The sequence below is a fragment of the Podarcis melisellensis genome, assembly GCF_964234715.1.
Source record: "Podarcis melisellensis genome assembly, chromosome: 13".
Taxonomy (NCBI): Eukaryota; Metazoa; Chordata; class Lepidosauria; order Squamata; family Lacertidae; genus Podarcis; species Podarcis melisellensis.
The window spans coordinates 16526209-16547032 of record NC_138545.1 but is presented as its reverse complement, the minus strand read 5'-3'; the positions used below and the strand labels follow the sequence as shown (position 1 = coordinate 16547032).

The 20824-nt window shown below is 50.2% G+C and overlaps 1 protein-coding gene across 2 annotated transcripts; it reads left to right on the top strand.

Annotated features, from left to right (window-relative positions):
• The first annotated feature begins 6755 nt into the window (after positions 1-6755).
• On the top strand, positions 6756-16821 carry ARMC5 (armadillo repeat containing 5). 2 transcript variants are annotated; one of them, XM_081885153.1, is made up of 6 exons: positions 6756-7282; positions 8974-9081; positions 10351-11188; positions 12062-13344; positions 14452-14584; positions 15028-16821. In XM_081885153.1, exons 1-6 carry the CDS (start codon positions 6943-6945, stop codon positions 15818-15820), a joined length of 3495 nt encoding a protein of 1164 aa, XP_081741279.1. In that variant the 5' UTR covers positions 6756-6942; the 3' UTR covers positions 15821-16821. The 2 variants fall into 2 exon arrangements, with proteins under 2 accessions (XP_081741279.1, XP_081741280.1); XM_081885154.1 differs by lacking the exon at positions 6756-7282 and adding an exon at positions 7393-7966.
• The last annotated feature ends 4003 nt before the right edge of the window (positions 16822-20824 follow it).

Below are 20824 nucleotides of genomic sequence, written 5' to 3'. Positions count from 1 at the left end.
GGGCACTCGCACTTAGCCATCAAAGCACACTCTTGGGTACGTTTGGGGGATGTGGTTTTGTCATTACAACAAACCTCTTTCCCATTGCAAATTTCAAGAGAACCGGTTGGGGCAGGGCGGGGTATGTGGACTGACCAGCTTTGATCCACTTCGTACTACTCACCCTAAACAATACCCGGTACTAATCCTTGTAGGGGCACTAGAGGAAGTGAGGCTGAGAAGGGATACTCAAGGGTAGTGGAGTTCTATTCCCATTACAGGTGAGAAGGGGAGAAATCGAGATTAGACGGGTATGGGGTTGGTGCCCAGAGTCCTCCAGAGAGGATTGAGTTGCACTGGGCAAAGCATTAGAGAGGATCAGGTTGGTTTTTCAGGGGTGGGTGGGTTCAAGACTTCTAGATTCTTTGGAAGGAGAGAGCTGGGCTGTGTGTCAGGATTACTGGCTCTGGGTTGGTGTATGAGGTCAAAAGTGCTGTGGGCTATGGGATGGGCACACCAGGACTCCGGGGTTCTTCTCAGAAAAGGGGAAGTAAGGCATTACTCAGTAATGGTGAAAGCAGAGAGTGGAAATGGACTTCAGATAATGAAGCACTGCTCTTTTATCCTGGGGCATGAAAGACAAGTCACCCGACCCCCTTAAGCATCTAGGACAAGGTGGACATTTTGAGTCACATTATATAACTTCTCAGTAGGGTTTCCTTATTGGTTCATTTAGCTGGTCCATGCGTGACCTCCACCACCATTCTCAAAGTTTTATAGGCAATATAATAGTATTTTATTTTATTTTACTTTACAATTTTTAGTTGTATAGATTAGTATACAACATAGGCTTGCCATCCAGTAGACAGGATAGGTAAAAAGGTAAATGACCCCTGGACAGTTAAGTCCAGTCAAAGGTGACAGTTAAGTCCCGTCAAAGGTGACAGTTAAGTCCAGTCAAAGGTGACTATGGGGTTGCAGCACTCATTTTGCTTTCAGGCGGAGGGAGCTGGCATTTGTTCGCAGATAGCGTTCTGGGTCATGTGGCCAGCATGACTAAACTGCTGCTGGCGCACGGAGGACCATGACGAGTGCCAGAGCACACGGAAACGCCGTTTGCCTTCCCGTTGCAGCGGTACCTATTTATCTATGTGCTCTGGTGTGCTTTCAAACTGCTAGGTTGGCAGGAGCTGGGACAGAGCTCACCCTGTCGGGCTGATTTGAACTGCCAACCTTCCGATACAAAAGGAAAAAGGCATGAGGAGGGAAAGGAAAACAAACAAATTCAGAGCCTAATTCTTTCCTAAAGTGACACAGATTTTATAATGTGGGAGGCAGTCCTGGGAGAGCAGGAACCACATGCCAGTTTGTTGTCAGCTGAGCCGATGGTGGCTACCATAGGATCTCATGGAAGCAGGTCAAGGAGGAAGCTGAATGTCTGGCTCTGAGAAGTCAGGAAGAAATGCTGACAGGCAATTGAGGAGCCCAGGGTTCCCCCCAAATATCCCAAGCTTCCCTCCCCTCTCGTTGTTGTGAGTCAATCCAAGAGCCCTGAGGCAGAGAGGCCGCTGAGTGAGTTGTTTTGCGTGCGGCAACTTGGAGGTGGCAATCTCTTGCACCACCCTTCCGCCTGCCAGGCCGGAGTTTCATCTGATGAGGAAACAAAGACAGGTAGCGACGATTTGGGCAAGATATAAGGAGCTTGTTGTGGCCTGGTTTTCATAATCAGCAACCTGCTGACAAGCAGCTCTCTGCTCTCCAAACCACCCTCGGTCCCGGGGTGCCAACAACGCCTATGCCAGAGTTCACCCCGAAGCAACCAGATTTTTTTGTTTTTGTTTTTTTACGAGTGTCCTCCCTTCCATTCTGAGGACTCATCACGCCTAATAAACCAAAAAGGTGGAATGTGGTGTGATGAGTTTATGATTTCAGGACTTTTGAGAACAGCAGATATTATGGTATAAAAAGGCTTGATTTTATACCAGTCAGCCCTACCCTACTAACCATATTGGATACTCCCTGCTCTCCTGTCCCTGCTGCCATTGACACCAAGTGTGAAGCAGGCTGTGAGAGATGGAGTGGAAGATAATGCTGTCCCAACACATGAAGGTCACTTTGTGGCCTTGGGCAACTGTCTCCCAACTAGGAAGCTACCTCACAGGGTAACTGTGAAGATAAAAATGGGAAAGCTCCGTCTACACCGCCTCAAGCTTCTTAGAAGACAAGCCAGTAGTTACCTTTCGATAAAATAAATGTTAGATTGTGGTTGGGCTACACATCCAGTTAGCTCAGTTGGTAGAGCATGAGACTCTTAGACTGCCTGCACATAATATGTTTAAAGCATGTCCCTCCCCACGGAATCCTGGGAACTGTAGTTGGTTAAGGGTGCTGGGAATTGTAGCTCTCTGAGGTGCAAACTACAGATCCCAGGAATCTTAGGGAGGTGTTATTTAAATGTATGGTGTGTTCACAGCGTCAGTCTCAAGGTCATGGGTTCGAGACCCACCTTGGGCACATACCGTATTTTTCCGTGTATAAGATATTTTTTCCTTAGAAATAATAGGCAAAAATTGTGGGTCGTCTTATACACAGATAGAAGATTGGTGGCAGCATCCAGCAGGAGATTAGCAGTGGTGATAGGGTGTGTGATTGGTTGCTGCGGCAAGGCCTGCTGACGATTGGCTGCAGCTGTGAAAATTGGGTGGGCTATTTACTGCATCAGCAAGGTGTGTGTGCAATTGGTTGTGGTTTCGTCGAGTGTGCAGGTGTGCTTTTGGCAGCAAGTGTGCAGACAATTGGTGGCTGCGGCAATGCGTGCAATCTGCATTGGCGGGCAGACTTTAGAGTGATTGGCGGCGGCGGCTCCTCCCCCAAAAAGCTCAACAACAACTTTGGGCAATCCCCGCCCCACCCCATATTTTATTGCGGTCCCAAAAAATTGGGGGTCGTCTTATACATGGGGGCGTGTTATATCGAAAAAATACAGTACATTTTTCAAAATTACTTCCTCACACAATGTAGTTAATTTGTGGAATTCACTTCCACAAGATTTGCAATGGCTACAAACTTGGGTGACTTTAAAAGATTAGACATATTCATGGAGGAAACGGCTATCAGTGACAGCCAGCCATGATGGCTATGTTTCAATCTCCGCTGTCTGAGGCAGGATGTGTTTGAATACTGTGAGAATAGGATGCTGGACTAGGTAGGCCTTTGGTCTGATCCAGCAGGCTCTTACTTCTTACTTCATTTTGATGAGAACTTAAGAAGAGCCTGCTGGATCAGACCAAAGGCCTACCTAGTCCAGGATCCTGGACAAAATTCTCAGACTGAAAGGTTAACACATCAAAGGAGTGATAAATAATAGAGAAAGACAGCCTGCAGCTCCTTCAATACCTGCCCCAAGACTGAGGAGGCACCTGGAAAAATAGCTTCTCCTGGGAACTGTAGTTTCTCAAGGCTGCGGAGAGTTGATAGGAGACCCCCTGATCCTCTCACAGACCTACAGTTCCCAGAATGGTTTAACGATCAATCCCCTTCCCATGGAATTCTGGGAATTGTTGCTCTATGAGAGGAATGGGGCATTTCCTAACAACTTTCGGCACCTTTAATGAACTAAAGTTCCCATAATTCTTTGGGGGAAGCCATGCTGTTTAGAATGCTTTCATAGTGCTTTAAATGTATTTTGTATACAGGGTCTGAGTTATGTAAGGCTACTTTTGACATTATGATTAATGTCAATGGAACATGTACTCAGGCTCGGACCACTACGACGCTAGATGTTGCCACATCTGAAGTACAAACACCAAAATGTTGCATGCTGCCTAGCTCATTTTTTTCATGACGCACAGGCCGTGTCTGAATAAACACTGAGGGAACAGACAGTGAAGAAACAGGACCATGCTTACTTATTACAGACATGACACATGGACATAATTTTACACAGGCGGGTGATGCTCATAAAAAAATCCACTGAATGTAGTTTCAGGCTGAACCATTCTTTCCCAGATTCTATGTACATTAATGAAAACATATCTGTGTGCAGATATGATCTAAAAAGACATTTCACTACTGAAACGTGTGGCAAGAGACAGCCGTGCCTGTTGAGTGGGGTGGCCATGATTATGTTCCTTCACCATGTACTTTTGTCTGAACCAGGCCCCAGAGGTGGAGGGTTGAAGGTTGAAAAATAGCGCCCCTTGGCTCTGTCCATCTTTGATGTTTAGCCAACACTTGTTCAGATTGTCCAATCGATAAAGGTGACTAGATCAGTAGGCTCATCCGATCCGTGTTGCTTTGTTTTGAAAATGTGCTCTTTGTGTGGCTTGTTTTCTCTTAGGGACGGACGGTCCCCACACCCCACTCCCAATAAACTTTCTACCCCAAATGACATTAGTGGCTGCTGGTATAGGTTTAAGTTTACAGTCATCAGCACTCTGTTTACAAGCTCCCCCAAGTGTCCTCCATCTCTACTGCCAGGAAGGTGAAGAGGCTTCCAAGTCCAGCTGAGGCCAGTTCTCCACCACATAGCCTAGTGAACCGTGGCTGATCCCTTCAAAGGGCTTGTCCTCTTCCACCAAGGAGAGCCTGTCTTGGGCTTCAAGGATCTTCTCTCGGATTTAGCTGCCACTCACAGTACACTGAGCAGGGCTGTGAGGTTTAATTATTAGTAGGGGGGTTGATCCTTTGAGGCTTCCCTTTTAGGCAAACATTTGTCCTATACTGTAGATGGACCAGCATGGCCGACTGGAAATTGGGTTACAGGGGCTGCAATCCTATGCCCACTTATTTGGATCCAAGGTTAATATTGACCTCTGAGGCCATGCTTGTGAATCTACCCTCAGGAGGTATTAGACTCAAGGACACAATAGCTGGGACACTAGAGACACTTTCCCCTGTGGGGAAAGGCCTCACCATCAGCCTTTCAGACCGTATTGGCTCAGGATGTCGCCAGCACTCCATGCATCAGTGGTGGTGACCACATGCTTGAGGTGATAGACAATTTTGTCTACCTGGACTCCACCATAACCAGCAACCTTTCCATTGATGCTGAGCTGGACAAGCTAATTGGCAAGGCAGCTATGCCAATGGCTCGCCTCTCCAAAAGGTTTGGGAGAATGATCAATACCAAGATGAAGATCTACCAAGCTTGCATCTTGAGTTGGTTGTGGGCAACTTACAGCGGTCAGGAGCGATGCCTCAGTGCCTTCCATATGTGTCAGGAAGATTTTGCGTTGTGTCAGGAAGACCAGGCCTGTTGACCAACCAACTCTGCATTACAAAGATGTCTGCAAGAGTGAGATGAAGTCTGGCAACATTAACCCCACTGTATGGGAATCCCTGCAGACAGACAAGTTGTATGGCCACATCAGTAACCAGAGGAGAAATGACCACCAGAGGAGCAGAGAAGAAATGGCATGGTGCACCTGCATCAGTTATACTGGATGCCTTCATCTGCCACAGCTGCAATAAAGCATTTCCCTCCCTCCTTGGTCTAGACAGCCAGAGCAGGCGCTGGAATTCTCCAGCAGTTTGGGTTTGACTTTACCCTTGATGGTGCACTCTTCCATTGTCTCCCAATACAGACAGATGCCAACACTCACATATACACATTTGCTGTTTTTGGGGGGTCACTGCATTGTTTGATTCTGCTACAGATAGGTAGCCGTGTTGGTCTGCCATAGTCAAAACAAAATATTTTCCCCTTCCAGTAGCACCTTAAAGACCAACTAAGTTAGTTCTTGGTATGAGCTTTCGTGTGCATGCACACTTCTTCAGATACACTGAAACAGAAGTTTCCAGACCCTTCTATATAGTGAGAAGGTGGGGAGGGGTATTACTCAGAAGGGTGGTGGGAATGGGTGATTGGCAGATAGCTGTGATGAGCCTGTTGACGACTCTTAACGACTGCAATAGGTCTTACAGGAAGAAGCAAGGGGTGAGAAGGTGAAAAGTGGCTTTGTCATGTATAATGAGATCAGAATCCAAGGTCTTTGTTCAGACCAGGTCTCTCCATGGTTTTAAGTTTGGTGATAAGTTGCAATTCAGCAGCTTCTCAAGACAGAGAAACCAGTAGGAGAACACTTCAATCTCCCAGGACATTCTATACAAGATCTCAAAGTAGCTGTTTTACTACAAAGGAATTTCAGAAATAGACTGGAAAGAGTAAATATAAAAAATATATAGTAAGTCACCTTGGAAAGAGTAACCCTGAATATAAATATCGAAGCAACCACATTAAGTAAAGCCCCGTGACCAGAGCGGAACTTTATTCTGCGACTCTCCTCTCCCTTTGTTGTCTTCTCTTTCCCTGTCTAAATTTAGACTACTGTACACAATTCCCGGGACGGTGTTTTGTTTTTTTAAACCCTCGCCTTTGACTTTCCGTCTTAAGTGTGTAAGCCATTAACTACTTAGCTGATGCAATGTTTCATCACCACACTTTAAAACTTAAATCGAACGAGCAAAAGCCACGGTGCTCCAATGCAAGCACTTAAGATAACACTTTATTAAATCTGAAGCCCGGAACGACCAATCAAAACACAACTTTCGCGTATTTCTCCCCAGGAAAACAGGAAAAACTGACGGCGGCGAACGCCAAAAACGACGCGCGGCGCAGTCCGGGATACTTTCCCGTCGTGCCTTGCTCCATTCTCCCCGAGTCAACCATTTGGTGGCGCGTTGCCTTCTGGGAGTTGCAGTCTTTCCTCCCAACGTTTCCCTATAATGTCTATAGCTAGGAGGTGGGAAAGGGACTACAACTCCCGTCACGCAACGCGCCTCCCTTGGCCCTGGAGGGGGACTCGGGCTAGATCTCGGGACCTATAGTCTTCGCACCCCCCCCCCGCGCACCTTTGTCCTCATGGGGAGCGAACTACAGTTCCCGCAGAGCCGAGGGGTCCGGCCGCTCTAAGGTCTCCGGCGCCCCTCCCCCGCCCGGCCTTGGCAGGGGCTTCTCCCAAGATGGCGGCTCCCCCTCCTCCTGCTGCTGCTCCCCGGGGCGCCGGGGTCGGGGCCACCTCCCCGGGGGGCTCCCTGGGCTACTGCTTGGCCCAGCTGCAGAAGGGCGCCGAGCCGGGCCTCGGCCGGGCCCTGCTGGCCCTCAGGACGCAGCACATCAAGGAGGCCGGGGGCATCGCCCGCTTCCGGAGCCGAGGGGGCCTGGCGCCTCTCCTGGGGGTCCTGGCCGGCGCCCCTCGGCCGCGACGCACCCTGGACCTCGCCCTCAGCATCCTGGGCAACTGCTGCACCGAGGGCGCCAGCCGCACCCAGGTGCGCGAGCTGGGCGGGATCCCGCCCCTCGGTAAGTGGGGGGCCCCACTTATGGGGAGGGCCAGGTACCCCCTTGGGGGTAAGGGGAGCTCGGCAGGGCAGTCTTGGTCCCCCCCCAACCTTTGGGTGGGCGCCAGGTGGGATCTTAAGACCCCCAAGTCAACCCTCCAGCCCCCCCCCACTGCCTGGGTGCCTGTGTTGCCAAGGCCCCCTTGACTTGTCAAAGGTTGGGGTCCCGCCCCCAGAGTTTGTAAAGATTATTGGATCCTCGCGTGGAATAATAGCTGCTTTGGCTCACTTTCTGCGCCTTTCTGCCTTCTCCAATACCTTTACTTTGGGCTGTCATGTGTGATACCCATCTCGTTAAATAAGATGATGTAGCTCGGATTTCCTTAAGTTTTTGTTTTTTTAAAAAAAAAATCTCGTGCTTAAAGGGCGTTAAGTGTTGGCAAGTGGAAATCACAGAGTCCCAGAATTGTTGGAAGGGGCAGCCAGTCCAAGCCCCTGCAACACAGGAGTCACAGCTAATGTTAGGCTTTGCCCTGTGGGGCTAGGGAGGGTTGAAGCCATACGTGCAGTTCTAAGGGTGATGAGCTGTCGCCCTTGGTTAACCTCTACGCCCGACTGATGTTGGGTGTCAGAATAGGACCTGGGATGCCAGGGTTCAGATCCCTGCTCAGCCACGAATCTCATTGGATGAACCGCCCTGAGATCTGTGGGTGAAGGGTATACAAACTGAATACATACATAAATAAAATAACTTGGGCCTGTCACTCTCTGCCTCACAGGCTTGTTGTGAGGATAAAATGGGGCGGGGGGACAGCCACGCATGCCATCTTCAGCTCCTTGGAAGGAAGGTGGGATATAAATGTAATAAGAATAAAGGGCATTGGCCTGGAACATGCGCACACGTCTTGGCATCCTGAGCTACTCAAGTTGGACTTGTGACCCTTTGAATGCTGCGGTGGGAGGAGATGCCTAAGCCTTTAAGGAGAGGATGCGCAGGGACTTGTAATTTGCTTTTTGCAGCTGGCAGCGCCACCTGGCCGTTAAACGTGTAAATGCCAAAGCCTCCGTCTTTCCATCGATGGAGGACGGTGCAGAACTGCTGTCTTAAACCAATGCAAATTAAGTTCAGTGTTTTCCTTTTGAGCTTCTACCCCGTTTGGTTCTTTCATAGGTTGTGGGGCTGCTTTAAGATGAGTGAACACATGCAAACTAGAAGTGGTTGGCTTTTTCCCTCTAGGAGAAGCCAGCAGCAATCTTGGGGATTTGGGATTATACTGAGGTTCCCCCTAGCAGTCGCAAAACCTTGTGCGTTTGTGCATTTGGAAAGCAGTGTTTACACTGGTTGTCAAGAGAGACCATACCTTTTTATAAATCTTTAGCACTCTACAGTGTAGAGTAAGCACTGCAGTATATAGAGTGTAGAAATGTGATAATTCCTGGTTGAGGGCTTAAGGCATGTATTACATGGAAGGAGGGGGTAGAATCAGGCAGAAAATGCTACCCTCTTTAAACAGTTGTTCTTACCCAACTTTTTTAAAAAAAGCAAAGAGAGCTAAATCTGCTGGCCTTTAAAGTGCCGCAAGACTCGTTTGCTTTTCACTGGAACAGACTACCACAGCTATTCCCCTGAAAGTTGTTTGTGGTTTTACAGCTACATTATTCTCCATCTCTCTTCCTTCCTTTTCCCCCCCACCACAATCTGTGGGTTTATAGTTACTATCCTGAGATCGCTTGCTGCAGAAAGCATCCAGAATCGGACGGCACGAGCCCTCGGCAACTTGGCTGTAGACACAGAAAACTGCCAGGCCATTCACGAAGCAGGTTGGAAGTGGGATGGTGTACTGGGTAGGGGTGGAGGGCAGGTTTGTTCATGAGGGGCTGGGTGGGGGTCCAGTCCATATGTTATGACTCCCTGCCCCTTTGCAACACCTCCATAATGAGGTGCTCCTCATTTCCACATGTTAGACTGACATGAGTTTATATAATTACTCATTGCCTCCATATCTTAATAACCGGAAGCTTCCTGGTGAAAACTAGCATAGTGGAGGGGAGTGCTAAGAATCTGAGCTGGAATTGCCCAGTTTTATCCCAGTTATAGCCTCACTTGGTGACCCCAGGCAAACTTCTCTCACTCTTGCCACCCGCTCTGCAATACCAGGATCATGCTGGCCTACCTTACTGAGCTGTTGTAAAGATTACAGCAATAATGTCTGTGAAGTACTCTGAGCGCTTGAAATGCACTATATAAACATGAAGCTTTGTTCTCGTTATTGAAAATATTTAGTCTTCATGTATTACAAAATTCCCAGATAGAATGCACTGGGATTCCAGAATGAATAGGGGATCTGTGTGGAGCATTTGGTCACTTGTGGATAAACTACAAACAGGTTGTGTGTTAAATTAGGCAACATGCTAGCAGTTTTCTCTTTTAGCCTAGGTAAAATTGGTGGGGGAACGTATTTCGTGTTGGAGACTTGTTTTAATTCTCTCTGTGTATCTCTCTCCCCACCCTCGTTTATCTGGGACAGAGAACAGAGGAGGGGTGGGAATTTTGCCATAATTTGGGTGAAATTTCTGCACAATGTTCTGTTTGGATTCAAGTGCAGATGTTCATATAAACTTCTAAAACTTAGATGCAGATGGAGGAGTTGCTTTGGAATCTGTGGCAGCCCTCTCAATAGAAAGGGATGTGGCCACAGAACCCTTTTCTTTTTGCTCCCGTCTGTGGAGCTGGGGGTAAGATGGACACCCATCTCTGCTAAAAAATCACCCACGTGTTTTTCTAGTAGCCTGGAAGGGTGTGGCATATTACCTTGATAAAATTGCCTGGGAAGTGGCGACTGCCCTTTAAGGTCCTCTGCATCTGCTGCTCAAAGCACCTTCATTGCAGCAGCTGCTGAGAGTAGCAGAAAAAGATGGGGGTGGTAGTGGAGAGAGATGGTGCTGCGACTTGGCAGGCCAGTTGGAGAGGCTTGGACGTTTGCTGGCAAACCATAGAGAAATTGTAATATATGAGACTCTATAACTTGGCTTTCTTTTTCTTCCATTCTCTCCCCCACCCCGCCACCCCAAAAAAATCTCCCATTACAGGAGCAGTGCCCCCGCTGGTGCAGGTCCTCACCACCTCCCAGGACAGAGAGTGCTTGCAGAGTGTGATCAGGGCAGTGCGCTACCTGGCTGACACGCCTGCGCATCGCCTTGTGCTGGTCCAGCAGGGGGTGGTGCGCTCCATTGCTGAGCGCTTGGCTTCCTCCTTGGATGACGCCGCCCTTGTTGCAGCTGCCGTGCGCGCCCTCCTGGAGCTGACGAAGGGCTGCAGCCGCGACTGCGCGCAGCAGCTCAGCTTGGCGGGCGGTGTGGCAACCCTCGTGGCCTTGACTAGCCATGAGAAGCGGGCGGTGCGGGAGACTGCTCTCGTGGCTCTGTCCAACCTCTGTCTGCAGGGCATGCTGAGGCCAGCTGTGGGCAACGCTGGCGGAGTGGAGGTGCTAGTGGGGGAGATCCGGCAACGCCAGAAGGCCGGGGCACCTGGCATGGCCCTCCATCCTCTGGTGAAAGCTCTGTGTCTGCTGTGCCGAGAGGCAATCAATAGAAGCCGGGTCCGAGAAGCTGGGGGGCTGGAGCTGCTGCTGTCCCTGCTGCGGGACCAGGGCCACAGCTCCTCCCACGATCGCGTGGTGGTGGCCTTTGTGGCCTTTTTCTATGATGAGGAGGCCCTGGAGGTGCTGCAGGCTGGAGGGCTTGTGCCTTTGCTGGTTGGGAGGCTGGCAGCGCTGGGCCAATGGAGAGGCCGGAAGGAAGAAGAGGAGGAGGAGGACGACGACCTGGTAGATGAGAGGGATGCTGCTTCTTTTGACCTACCTGCAGAGGGGCGTCGTGGGGAGCAGGCCACGCCTGGAGCAGAGTCTTCCAGCTTCCAGAGCCTCAGGTACAGAATGTCTTGAGCTAGGGGTTTGTTTTATGCAAGTGCTGAAAGAGGTCATGTCCTTTCAAAAGAGGGCTTTTTATGGTGAGCGAAGTATATACCCAGAACATGCCAGTTCTGTACCAGCAAAGTAAAACAAACCCCATTTGGAATGTCTTGTGCAAATTAGTCACATCTAAATGTGTAGCTTTTTCTAAATTTTTACCCAGGCCGTGGAAAATGGAAAGAAGCAAAGGTGTCAAGATTGGGGGCTAGTGGGCTGTTAGGGGTCAGAGGAGCTGGACAGGGATGTTGCCCTACTCCAACCATTGCCAGCTCTGCGGAATCACTTTTAGCTTGTTTTCAAACTTTTCTTCGCTGGAAACACAGGTTGGAAAACTAAACAATAGTTTTGCTTTTAAACGGGGCTAGAGTTTCTTAGTGTTCTGTGTCCTGTGCTTGCTTTGTTCCCCAGGATTGTTGTGCTACTGAGGGTGGCTGTGGTTGCTGCCACCAGATGTTCTTTGTATTTTGCTTCCATGTCCTATTGATGCCATCGTTTGGCCGTGTGGTAGCAGTAGCAGGAGCCTGCAGTGTTCGATTCAAGGCTCTGGCAAGCATGTGCCACCGCACAGCTGTACGTGCAGATGCTTGCAGTATTTTGCAGCTGGCTGCCAAAAGCGGAGTCATGCACACAACAACAGATGCCTGTCGTCCGCTTGCTGTGGGCTAGAAGCTGATACATGCACTCTTCTCCAACACTTCGCACCCGCTAATGGCTACCAACCACATGCCACATGGTCATGTGATTCCCTCCTCACTGCCCACCCCAAACTCTACAATCGCTTTTGTACTTCATCCCTTATATCTGTGCCTTTCCTTCTATCCACTCTGCAGATCCTGGCTTCTTTCTGAAGGCTACATTGCCAGCCCAGGGGACCTTTCTCCACAGTGGTCCCCCGACACCACCCTTTCTGAACTGGATGTCCAAGGATGCGTCAGCCCCAACCAAGAGCTGCAAGATGAACCCCATGGCCCCTGCCATGCCGTATCTGGAGTAAAAACCCAGTCCCGGGCCGAATCCCCCGATTTCTTAAACTCTCCACTACTGGATTTGCCCCTTGCATGTCAGCCAAGTTCTACCGAGACCTTAAACCCAGCGGAGGGAGATGGAGCATATCCACAGCAGAGCCTGTGCCCAGTGGCATCGCCTGTGTTTGACAAACCTGGAAGTCTCTGTTTGGAGGTGCCAGATTCAGAGGAGATCAAGGAGCTGGAAATGGTTGAGACGAGTAAGCAGCAGAAGGGGCTGCTGATGAAATCAGAAGAGGAAGGTCTAGCCAATCCAAAGAAAGGACTCCCTGGACAGGACGTGTTGAAGCTGCCCTGTTCATTGTCTTCAGCGGCAGCCCCAGATTCAGTGCTGACGAATCCATCGAAACCAGATGAAGATACGGAGCAGTCAACCTGGGCTGCTTTGACAACGGACCAAAATGAGCCTGGGACCAGTAACTCGCACTTGGCTGCCATGGCGTTGATTCCGAGCAAGAGTGACCAAAGCCAACTGTCCCCCAGGCCCATTGCCAAATCGCCAGCCAGCGAGGAGGCCTGTCTGGTCGCCCCAAAGCTGAGCATTCAGAGCCTCTCAAGTTCTCCCGATGAGTACAGGACACCTACGTCCTGCTGGAAACGCCGTGCCAAGTTCCGGTCAACGTCTGAGCAGGCGCCACCTCCTCAAGCATCACGTCCTGCTGGCGAGACTCCGTCCCCACTGCTCCCCCTAGCCCTGCCGCTCTCCCTCTCTCCACACGGGGGCGACAGAGAGCTCCATGCCCCCGAGGCCCCCGTCCTGCTGCTCCTTTCCCGCTTTTCCCAGGCTGAGGATCCCAGCCGCAGCTTGGTGACACCGGCCACCTTGCAAGGCCTGCTGCGCTACGTCACGAGAAGCCCCGTCCCCTCCTCTCGCTGCCTCCGGCTGCTGCATCGCCTCACCTGCAACCCCACTTGCCTGGAGGCCTTTGTGCGTTCCTACGGCGCTTCGCTCATCCATGCCTGGCTGATCCTTGGCGTGTCGCCTGAGCAGGTGGCGGCGGCTGTTACTGCCGAGGAAGAGGGGGAAGAGGTGGAGCCAAGAAGCCTGGATGCAGGGGAGCACGACACCAGGAGGTTCAAGGAACTTGGTGTGTGGATTTTCTGTTATCTCTGCATTCCAGCGTAGCGGTTCTTAAACTTTCCCCCCACTAGTAAATTTAAAATTTATGGAGATCTCAAAAGGCCGCTTAATAACTCCCCCCCCTTTTTTTTGGTTCTGTACATCAAACCACATGCACAACTCTCATTGCAGTTGGCGTTTGATAGTGCCTTTCTAATGCAATGGATGTGTTGGGAGCTTTTGAAGAGAGTTCAGGGAAGTCTAGCTTGGCTCATCAGAAAAATAAACCATATAATTGTAGAGTTTGAAGGGATCACAAGGGTCTTCTAGTCCAACCCCCTGCAATGCAAGGATCTTTTTGCTCAACGTGGGGCTCAAACCTACAACCCTGAGAGTCTCATCCTCTACCAACTGAGCTATCCCAGGGATTGGGAGTTGAGGGCGAAGTATTGATATTCCACAACCTTTCTGTGGAGCACCCAAAAGGAGACCACCAAAAAGGTGGTCTACTGAGGATGATTTGAGAACCTCTGTTCTAGGTTATTGGAATTCAAGCCTGCATAGTTTATTTTTTTGAGTGGTTCCTCATATTAAAGAGGAACCGGGTATTCTCATGTTGAAGATGCTGTGGTGTCTCACTTTAGTGGGTCTTTGGCTCATTGGAAAGCCAGTTGGTTTGTTGGGATACTGTGGTTCCTAGTCTCTCTTTGCCACAGGCCATGCTATTAGCTGATGCTCAGCAGGCCTTTGCCTCTGAAGTGGTTTTCAGTGTTGGAACGTGTAAAGCGACCTTAAGGAGAGCCCTTATGGTAGTGTATGAAACCACTTTCCCCCTCACCGCTGAGTAATTGAAGTCCCCTCCACCTCGCCCCAGCTAACGTAGGCTGGGGTTGAGGCTTCAGATCAGAGAGAGCCTTTTTGCTTCCCACATGTTTTGCAGACATAAAATGGAGCATGAAATAAATTGTGGGGGGACCGCAGCTCTTGCGATACAGAAAAGGCTGACTGGGCAGTTGGGGGCAGGGCAGATGCCAAAAAGTGGGCTGGCTCCCTTCAGAGTTGATGCAGATGCCGCATCAAACGGAGGTGCTGTTTGTTGAACGCATTTCTGACCCATTCTTCCCCTTCCCCCCAGGAGAGACGCTGCTGATGAACCTTTGTGTGCAAGCGGAGTCCCCTTATGGAGTGGGTGTTCTCACCCACATGCTGCTGTCGGGCTCCGAATCCGATCAGGTGGCCTGTGCACTCGCCCTTCCGCTTATCTGCAGGTAAGTCTGACATTGCTCTGTCAAACTGGTATGAAGAGAAGGGGATAAAAAGGATTTACTTCCTCGTGTGGTTGCAGTTTCCTCATGTGGCTACCAAAATGGTGGAGGCCATCTTGAATGAGGAGCAGCCACTGGGCTGGGACGGAGTGACCTCAGGGTTTTATTTAGCCCCAGATTCAGAAATTTGGGGGTATGGACTGTGAAACTATGGGGGGGAAAGTATATTACTCCTCACCACATGAACCACAAGACACTCAAAAGAGTATGAGAGATTTATTTTTGAAAGAGAAGCGAGAAGTGGAGACTGAGGAAAGAGGAAAGTGTGTGTTACTGCTGGGGGTCTGATATTTTACAATTCTCATTTTTCAGCTAATGGAAGGGGGAGTTAGGATCCAGCGAAAGGTACTGAGGGTACAAAGCGTTTTTTTCTTTGTCTCCCATAGGAAGGATTCCCTTTGCCGGAAACTTCTGCTGGACCACTCTGGCCTGCGTCTCCTGTTAGGTGCCCTGGTGCGGGACCCCGATCCCTGCCTTGTTTTCTACGCCTTGGATTCCCTCTCCCTCCTCCTGGGCTCCCAAGCCACAAGTCTTCCCTCGCCGTCCCCCCCTGCCTCCAAGAGGCCGCGCCTGGACTCTCCGCCCCCTTGCTCTTATTGCCGCTTCATGGACGAAGGCAAGGCCGACTTGTATTTCCAGCTGGACTCTGGCACCCGGGTGCCCACCGTGCGCCAGGTCATCAGCGAAGCCTCCGAGGTCTTCTGTGCCATGCTGAGCACAGGGTTTGCAGAGTCGTGCCACACCACCGTGAGGCTGGGCGGTGTGTCTCCCGAGCCCTTCCTGGCTCTCGCACACTTCCTCCATGGCTGCCGCGGCAAACCCTGCCCGGTGATGGGGGTTTCGGTCCCCTTCGCTTTAGCCGAAGAAATCCTCACGGTTGCCGAGCAGTATCTCCTCCCAGAGCTCCAGTCCCTGGTTGATGACGCCATGTGCCGGGACTTCCTGCGCCCCGAGACTCTAGGCCAGGTGTACTGCTTGGCTGAACGGCAGAACCGGCCCCGCTTGCTTCGGAAATGTGCTGCTTACGCTCTCCAGGACGTGGCAAGACTCACCTGCCAAGCCGCAGTGTTGGCCAAGCTTCTCCAATCCGTTGGGAATCCTAGCAGGTTGGCTGAGGAGCTGCTCAGGGTGGTGATGGAGTCCCCATGGGGCTCTGGTGCTGAGGTCCAGCTGGGCTGAAGGATTTACGGCTGTCTCCTCCCGCCCTGTTCCACCCCCCTTCTCTCTCTCACGCACACATGCACACACATAACCGCAATATTGGCTTTATAGTGGAAACCCAAGTATGATGACAGAAGGAGTGCTAGGAGAATAAATAGGGTGAGACTCAAAAGAATGGCCTCACAGCAGTCAAAGGGTCAACTTCTGGAGTGGGGAAGCGTGTGGGGCAGTGATGTGGCAGTGAGCGCCCCACTTGATAGAGTGGTTGTGTGCGTAAGGTTGGTGGAGGTGACTGCATGAGGGTGGAAAAGAATGGAGGGAGGGAGGAAGAGGGCCAGGGGAACGCTGCCACCCAAAAGGCGTGGGGGAGGTTTTAAATCAGATGTGGGGAACTTTTGGCCCTCCAGATGTTGCTGAACTACAACTCCCATCATCCTTGGCCGCTGACCACTCTTGCTGAGGGAGGGTGGGCATTGTAGTTTAGTGTCAGGAGTGCCAGAGGTTCTCCACACCTGATTAAGATGAAAGGTGGAGGAACCAGGTGTCAGATTCCGCTTGGACGCATCAATAGTCCCTTTTGAGGAGGGTTTCTGTCAAGAGCACTTAAAAAACAAAGAACGGCCAGCCTCAATGTGATCTTGGGCATGGCAGTACGTTCAAAGTGGGCAGGATCCCTTTCTGATAGCGTATCAGGAAGGGACCCCAGATTGAAAAATACAACATTTCTGAGAGTGCCATTCTGATGGCAGCTGCTCCTGGAATTGATCCTAGTCTTGGGAGGAGATGTTAAAAGGGCATGAATGTATAACTGAAGAAAGGTGAGCCATCTCACAGAGATGGGGGTTGGGGGGCATCAAAAGCATTGACGCCGCCAAGTAGTGGAAGGAATTTGCAGGATATCAAGGTGCTTCTCTCCAGGACATGTGGAAGCACCGAGAGGAGTCTGGCCCATTTGTATAGATGGAACTATATTGCATATAAGCTATTGTACATAGAGAAATACAGACATCAAAGAGGTACTCGGAGCGTCTACCTGGCCTCAGCTTATTTCTGTGAGTGAACAAATGGGAGGTGACCAACCCTTGTTGTTGCAAAATTGGCTTTGATCCATTTTTGAGCCAGCCTTCTGCAAACGAACCAGTTGTTCCCGACCCCCACAACAAGTCTCTCACCATTAACCCCGCTCACTCTTAATGGGTGGGAGGGATTTTTCAGTGTCATCCAATGGGGGATTCTTGGCACAAGGGATGAAATGTGTCTGGTCTGCACAATAGAGTTCTCTGGCCATTGAGCAAGCTCTTGAGGGGTGGGATTTTGGATTTACACTTGCATGCCCTGTGATGCCAATCAAGCCTCATTTTTGAATTGAATTGTGAGGCCTCTGAGCCCCCGTTCCTCCCCTCCCCACCTCCTTTCCACGCCAAGGACAGGAAACGCCTGCTTCTAACTGCATCCAGATGGTCTGGAGAACTGGCGAAGGGGAGGGAGAAACCACTTCCTGAGAGCCTGATTACTATAGAGCCTGTTCGTCTAGGATGGGGTGGGAGGGAGCGCCTTCCCCAATGGGTTCTTTCTGGGTCCCATTTTCTGTCCCGTATCATTGTTGTTTTTGAGGGGTTGGCTGTCATCTGTTTTTTCCATGGCGTTTATTGGGTGCTGGAAGCTGACCGCTGGCATACGTAACCCTGCCGCTGAGGTTATGGTGTAAAATCACAGCTGGGAGATGCAGCAGAGGTACGCTGCTCCTTCCCTCTTGGGATACTGCGTGGATGATTTGAGGTTTTGTAAGGACTTCATTTTTAAAATGTTATTTTCTGGTCATGCTCCAGTTCCTCAGCATGTGAGAAGCATTTCCTATAATTTTATCTCTTATGCCAAGAAAACAGTCACCTGCTTAATTTCTGCATGATTGGTTGCTGTAGAAGGCAGGGGAGCTGGGCGTAACACTAACGGTGGCAGCCCTTGTTCATCACGCAGCCATCACGCAGTCTCAACATATCTGGTGCAGAAGCAAACCAGGCTGAGTCTTCCAGGGCTTGTTTTCCTTCCCGAATTCCTCCTGTGCCTGGCTCTTTTGGCACAAGCCCGTTACGCTCGTGAGTGTTTCAGCCTGGGTGGAGAGTTTTTATTATGGTGCTGAAAAAGCCTGCACTGTGAGCAGGCCACTTTCAGGAGGGCTGAGACCATACCTTGCGAAAAAGTCTCTTACAAAGTTTTCACTTCAAAAATGTTCCCTCTACCCTAGAAAATTCAGCAAGTCCTAAACCTTGTAAGTACAGCCCGATCCCCAAAATACTACACGGTCTGCAGTTCAAAAAAACAAACCATTGCAAGGCAAAATCATGCAGGATTGTGACAGCCCATTTTAGCACACACATGCTTACAACTCATAGGGTGCTTTCAAAGTACATCAATACTCTTGTAGATTAGGATTTTTAAAATCCTATTCAATTGGGGGCAGGGCTCAGTCTAAGTGGCTTGCCTAGGGCTGCAACTAGATGTGATGTAGAAGGTCTGTCAACAGGCAGATAAAAATCAATAGCCTTTTTGGCCTGACAAATTCACTCGTAACTACCTAGGAAGCTTGCCTGTACCAGGTCTTGCCTAATGAATAATCTGAGAACCAGGAACAGCTTGGCAGGATCAGGCCAGTATCCCATCTTGCCCAGTGGTCAACAGGATGCCCGTGAGAAGCCCACAAGCGAGAGCACTTCTCTTCCTGCTGTTTCCAGCAGTTCGTATCCACAGGCCTGCTGCCTCTGACCTTGGAGGCAGAAGAAAAGCATGTGTTCTGCTACTGAGTCATGAACTGTGGGAAAGGGGGTAACCCTCCATCCTGACCATTTACCTATCAGGGAACAAAACCGAGGTGATATGAACCAGGGACTACTGGGCTCTGAGCTCCCATGCCTAATCACAACTCTCGCTCTCATTAGCATATGCTGCAAACTTGCTTTTTCTCTGCCCTCTTCTTACAGACTGCTCCTAATGTCCCCCTCCCCCAGTCCTTAAGCCATCAAACCTTATGGGTACCCCAAAATCGTTATGGTCAAAAGCCCACCTCCACCAAAGCTTTTAACAATCCAGCCCTGATTTAACATTCAGGTACGTTTATTACATATCGGAGTTCTCTCGTTCTCAGCAACTTTTTTTTTGGCTTGCACCATTTACACCCCGTGTTTCCTCAGTTCTATAAACATCCTCTGAATTAAATAATCTCATTTGGCACAAGGTATTAGATTCCGTCCTCCCGCCATCATGAATAACAGCTGCAGCGTAGCCAAAACCCATTTCTGTCCAAAGACCTCATGACCTCAGCTGGACTTGGAAGTTGTACATCTCTTTCCCTGTTCTGGAACCTGGAATCTTGTGAATTCCTGGGCCTCATCAGAACTTGAAATGATACTGGAAAGTTAATAGACCACCCTGTGTGCATGTGTAGGTGGAGTGCCAACTTGAATAAAATATTGTGGGGGACCAGGGAAGCCCCGCCCCACATAATCGATCGCATGACACATTGGGCACCCATCAATATTTTATTGTAGGGGCTGAAGCCCCCATGGCCCTTAGGAGTTGGCTCCTATGCACACATTGATGGCCTCATCTGCACTATACATTTAAAGCAAGATCGTGCCACTTTAAACCATCACAGTTTCCACCTGGGAACTAGTTTGTTAAGGTTGCTCAGTTGTGAGACCCTGTTCCCCTCTACAACTCTCAGGGTGGTTTAACAGCCAATCCCTCTTCCCAGAGAACAGAGAATTGTAGCTCTCTAGGAAGAAGTGGGGTCTCTAAAAAATTCTCCGCACCCTTAACAAACGATGCTTATAGTCATACCTAGGCTCCCTTGTGCCCTTGGCAAGGAGCTGTATTGGCAGTGCCCCCCATCCCTTGTGCCCTTGGCAAGGACATGTGCCCAGTGGCCCAGAGTGGTGGAGGAACAGCCCAGTAGAAGTGAGCAAATGGGTGGGTGGGCTCCTAGTCACTCGGAGCCAGAGAGGTGTGATTTTTGCTCCCCCTGGGCCTAAACCAGGCTTCCTCAAACTTGGCCCTCCAGATGTTTTTGGCCCATGATCCCTAGCTAGCAGGACCAGTGGTCAGGGAGGATGGGAATTGTCATCTCAAAATATCTGGAGGGCTGAGGTTGAGGAAGCCTGGCCTAAACCCTTGGTGGGGAGCAACCCATAGCTGTCAACTTTCGGATTTGAAAATAAGGGATCAGCAGCCTCTCCTGTCCCTGAGACAGTCTATGGGATATCTAACAATCCGGGATAGCCCCGCTGAAATAAGGGAATTTCCCACACAAAAACAGGGAAAGTTGACAGCTATGGAGCAACCTAGCGAACCTTAGGTATGCCCCTGACTACACTTCCCATGATTCTTTGGGGGAAGACATGACTATTTTAAAGTGATACAATACTGTTTTAAATGTACAGTGCAGACACTGTGTTGAGAGAGAAAGAGAGAATACGGATGTTATACATGCTTAGCTGCCAGGCTTTCTTCCCAGTGCTCAAAATCCAATTGATAACTTTTAATCCAAAGTTCACACCTTTTCCTCTTCTTACTGTTTTACTCCATAATATCCATGCCGTGCGCTGTGGGACCCGTGGGACGCGGGTGGCGCTGTGGGTTAAACCACAGAGCCTAGGGCTTGCCGATCAGAAGGTTGGTGGTTCGAATCCCCGTGATGGGGTGAGCTCCTGTTGCTTGGTCCCTGCTCCTGCCAACCTAGCAGTTCAAAGCACATCGAAGTGCAAGTAGATAAATAGGTACCGCTCCGGCGGGAAGGTAAACAGTGTTTCCATGCGCTGCTCTGGTTCGCCAGAAGCAGCTTAGTCATGCTGGCCACGTGACCCGGAAGCTGTACGCCGGCTCCCTCGGCCAATAGAGCAAGATGAGCGCTGCAACCCCAGAGTTGGCCTAATGGTCAGGGGTCCCTTTACCTTTATCCATGCCATGCAAGGTTCTGCATAAGCCTCATCTCATTCCACTCCCTAAAAGAAGCTAGCCGGCAGGACC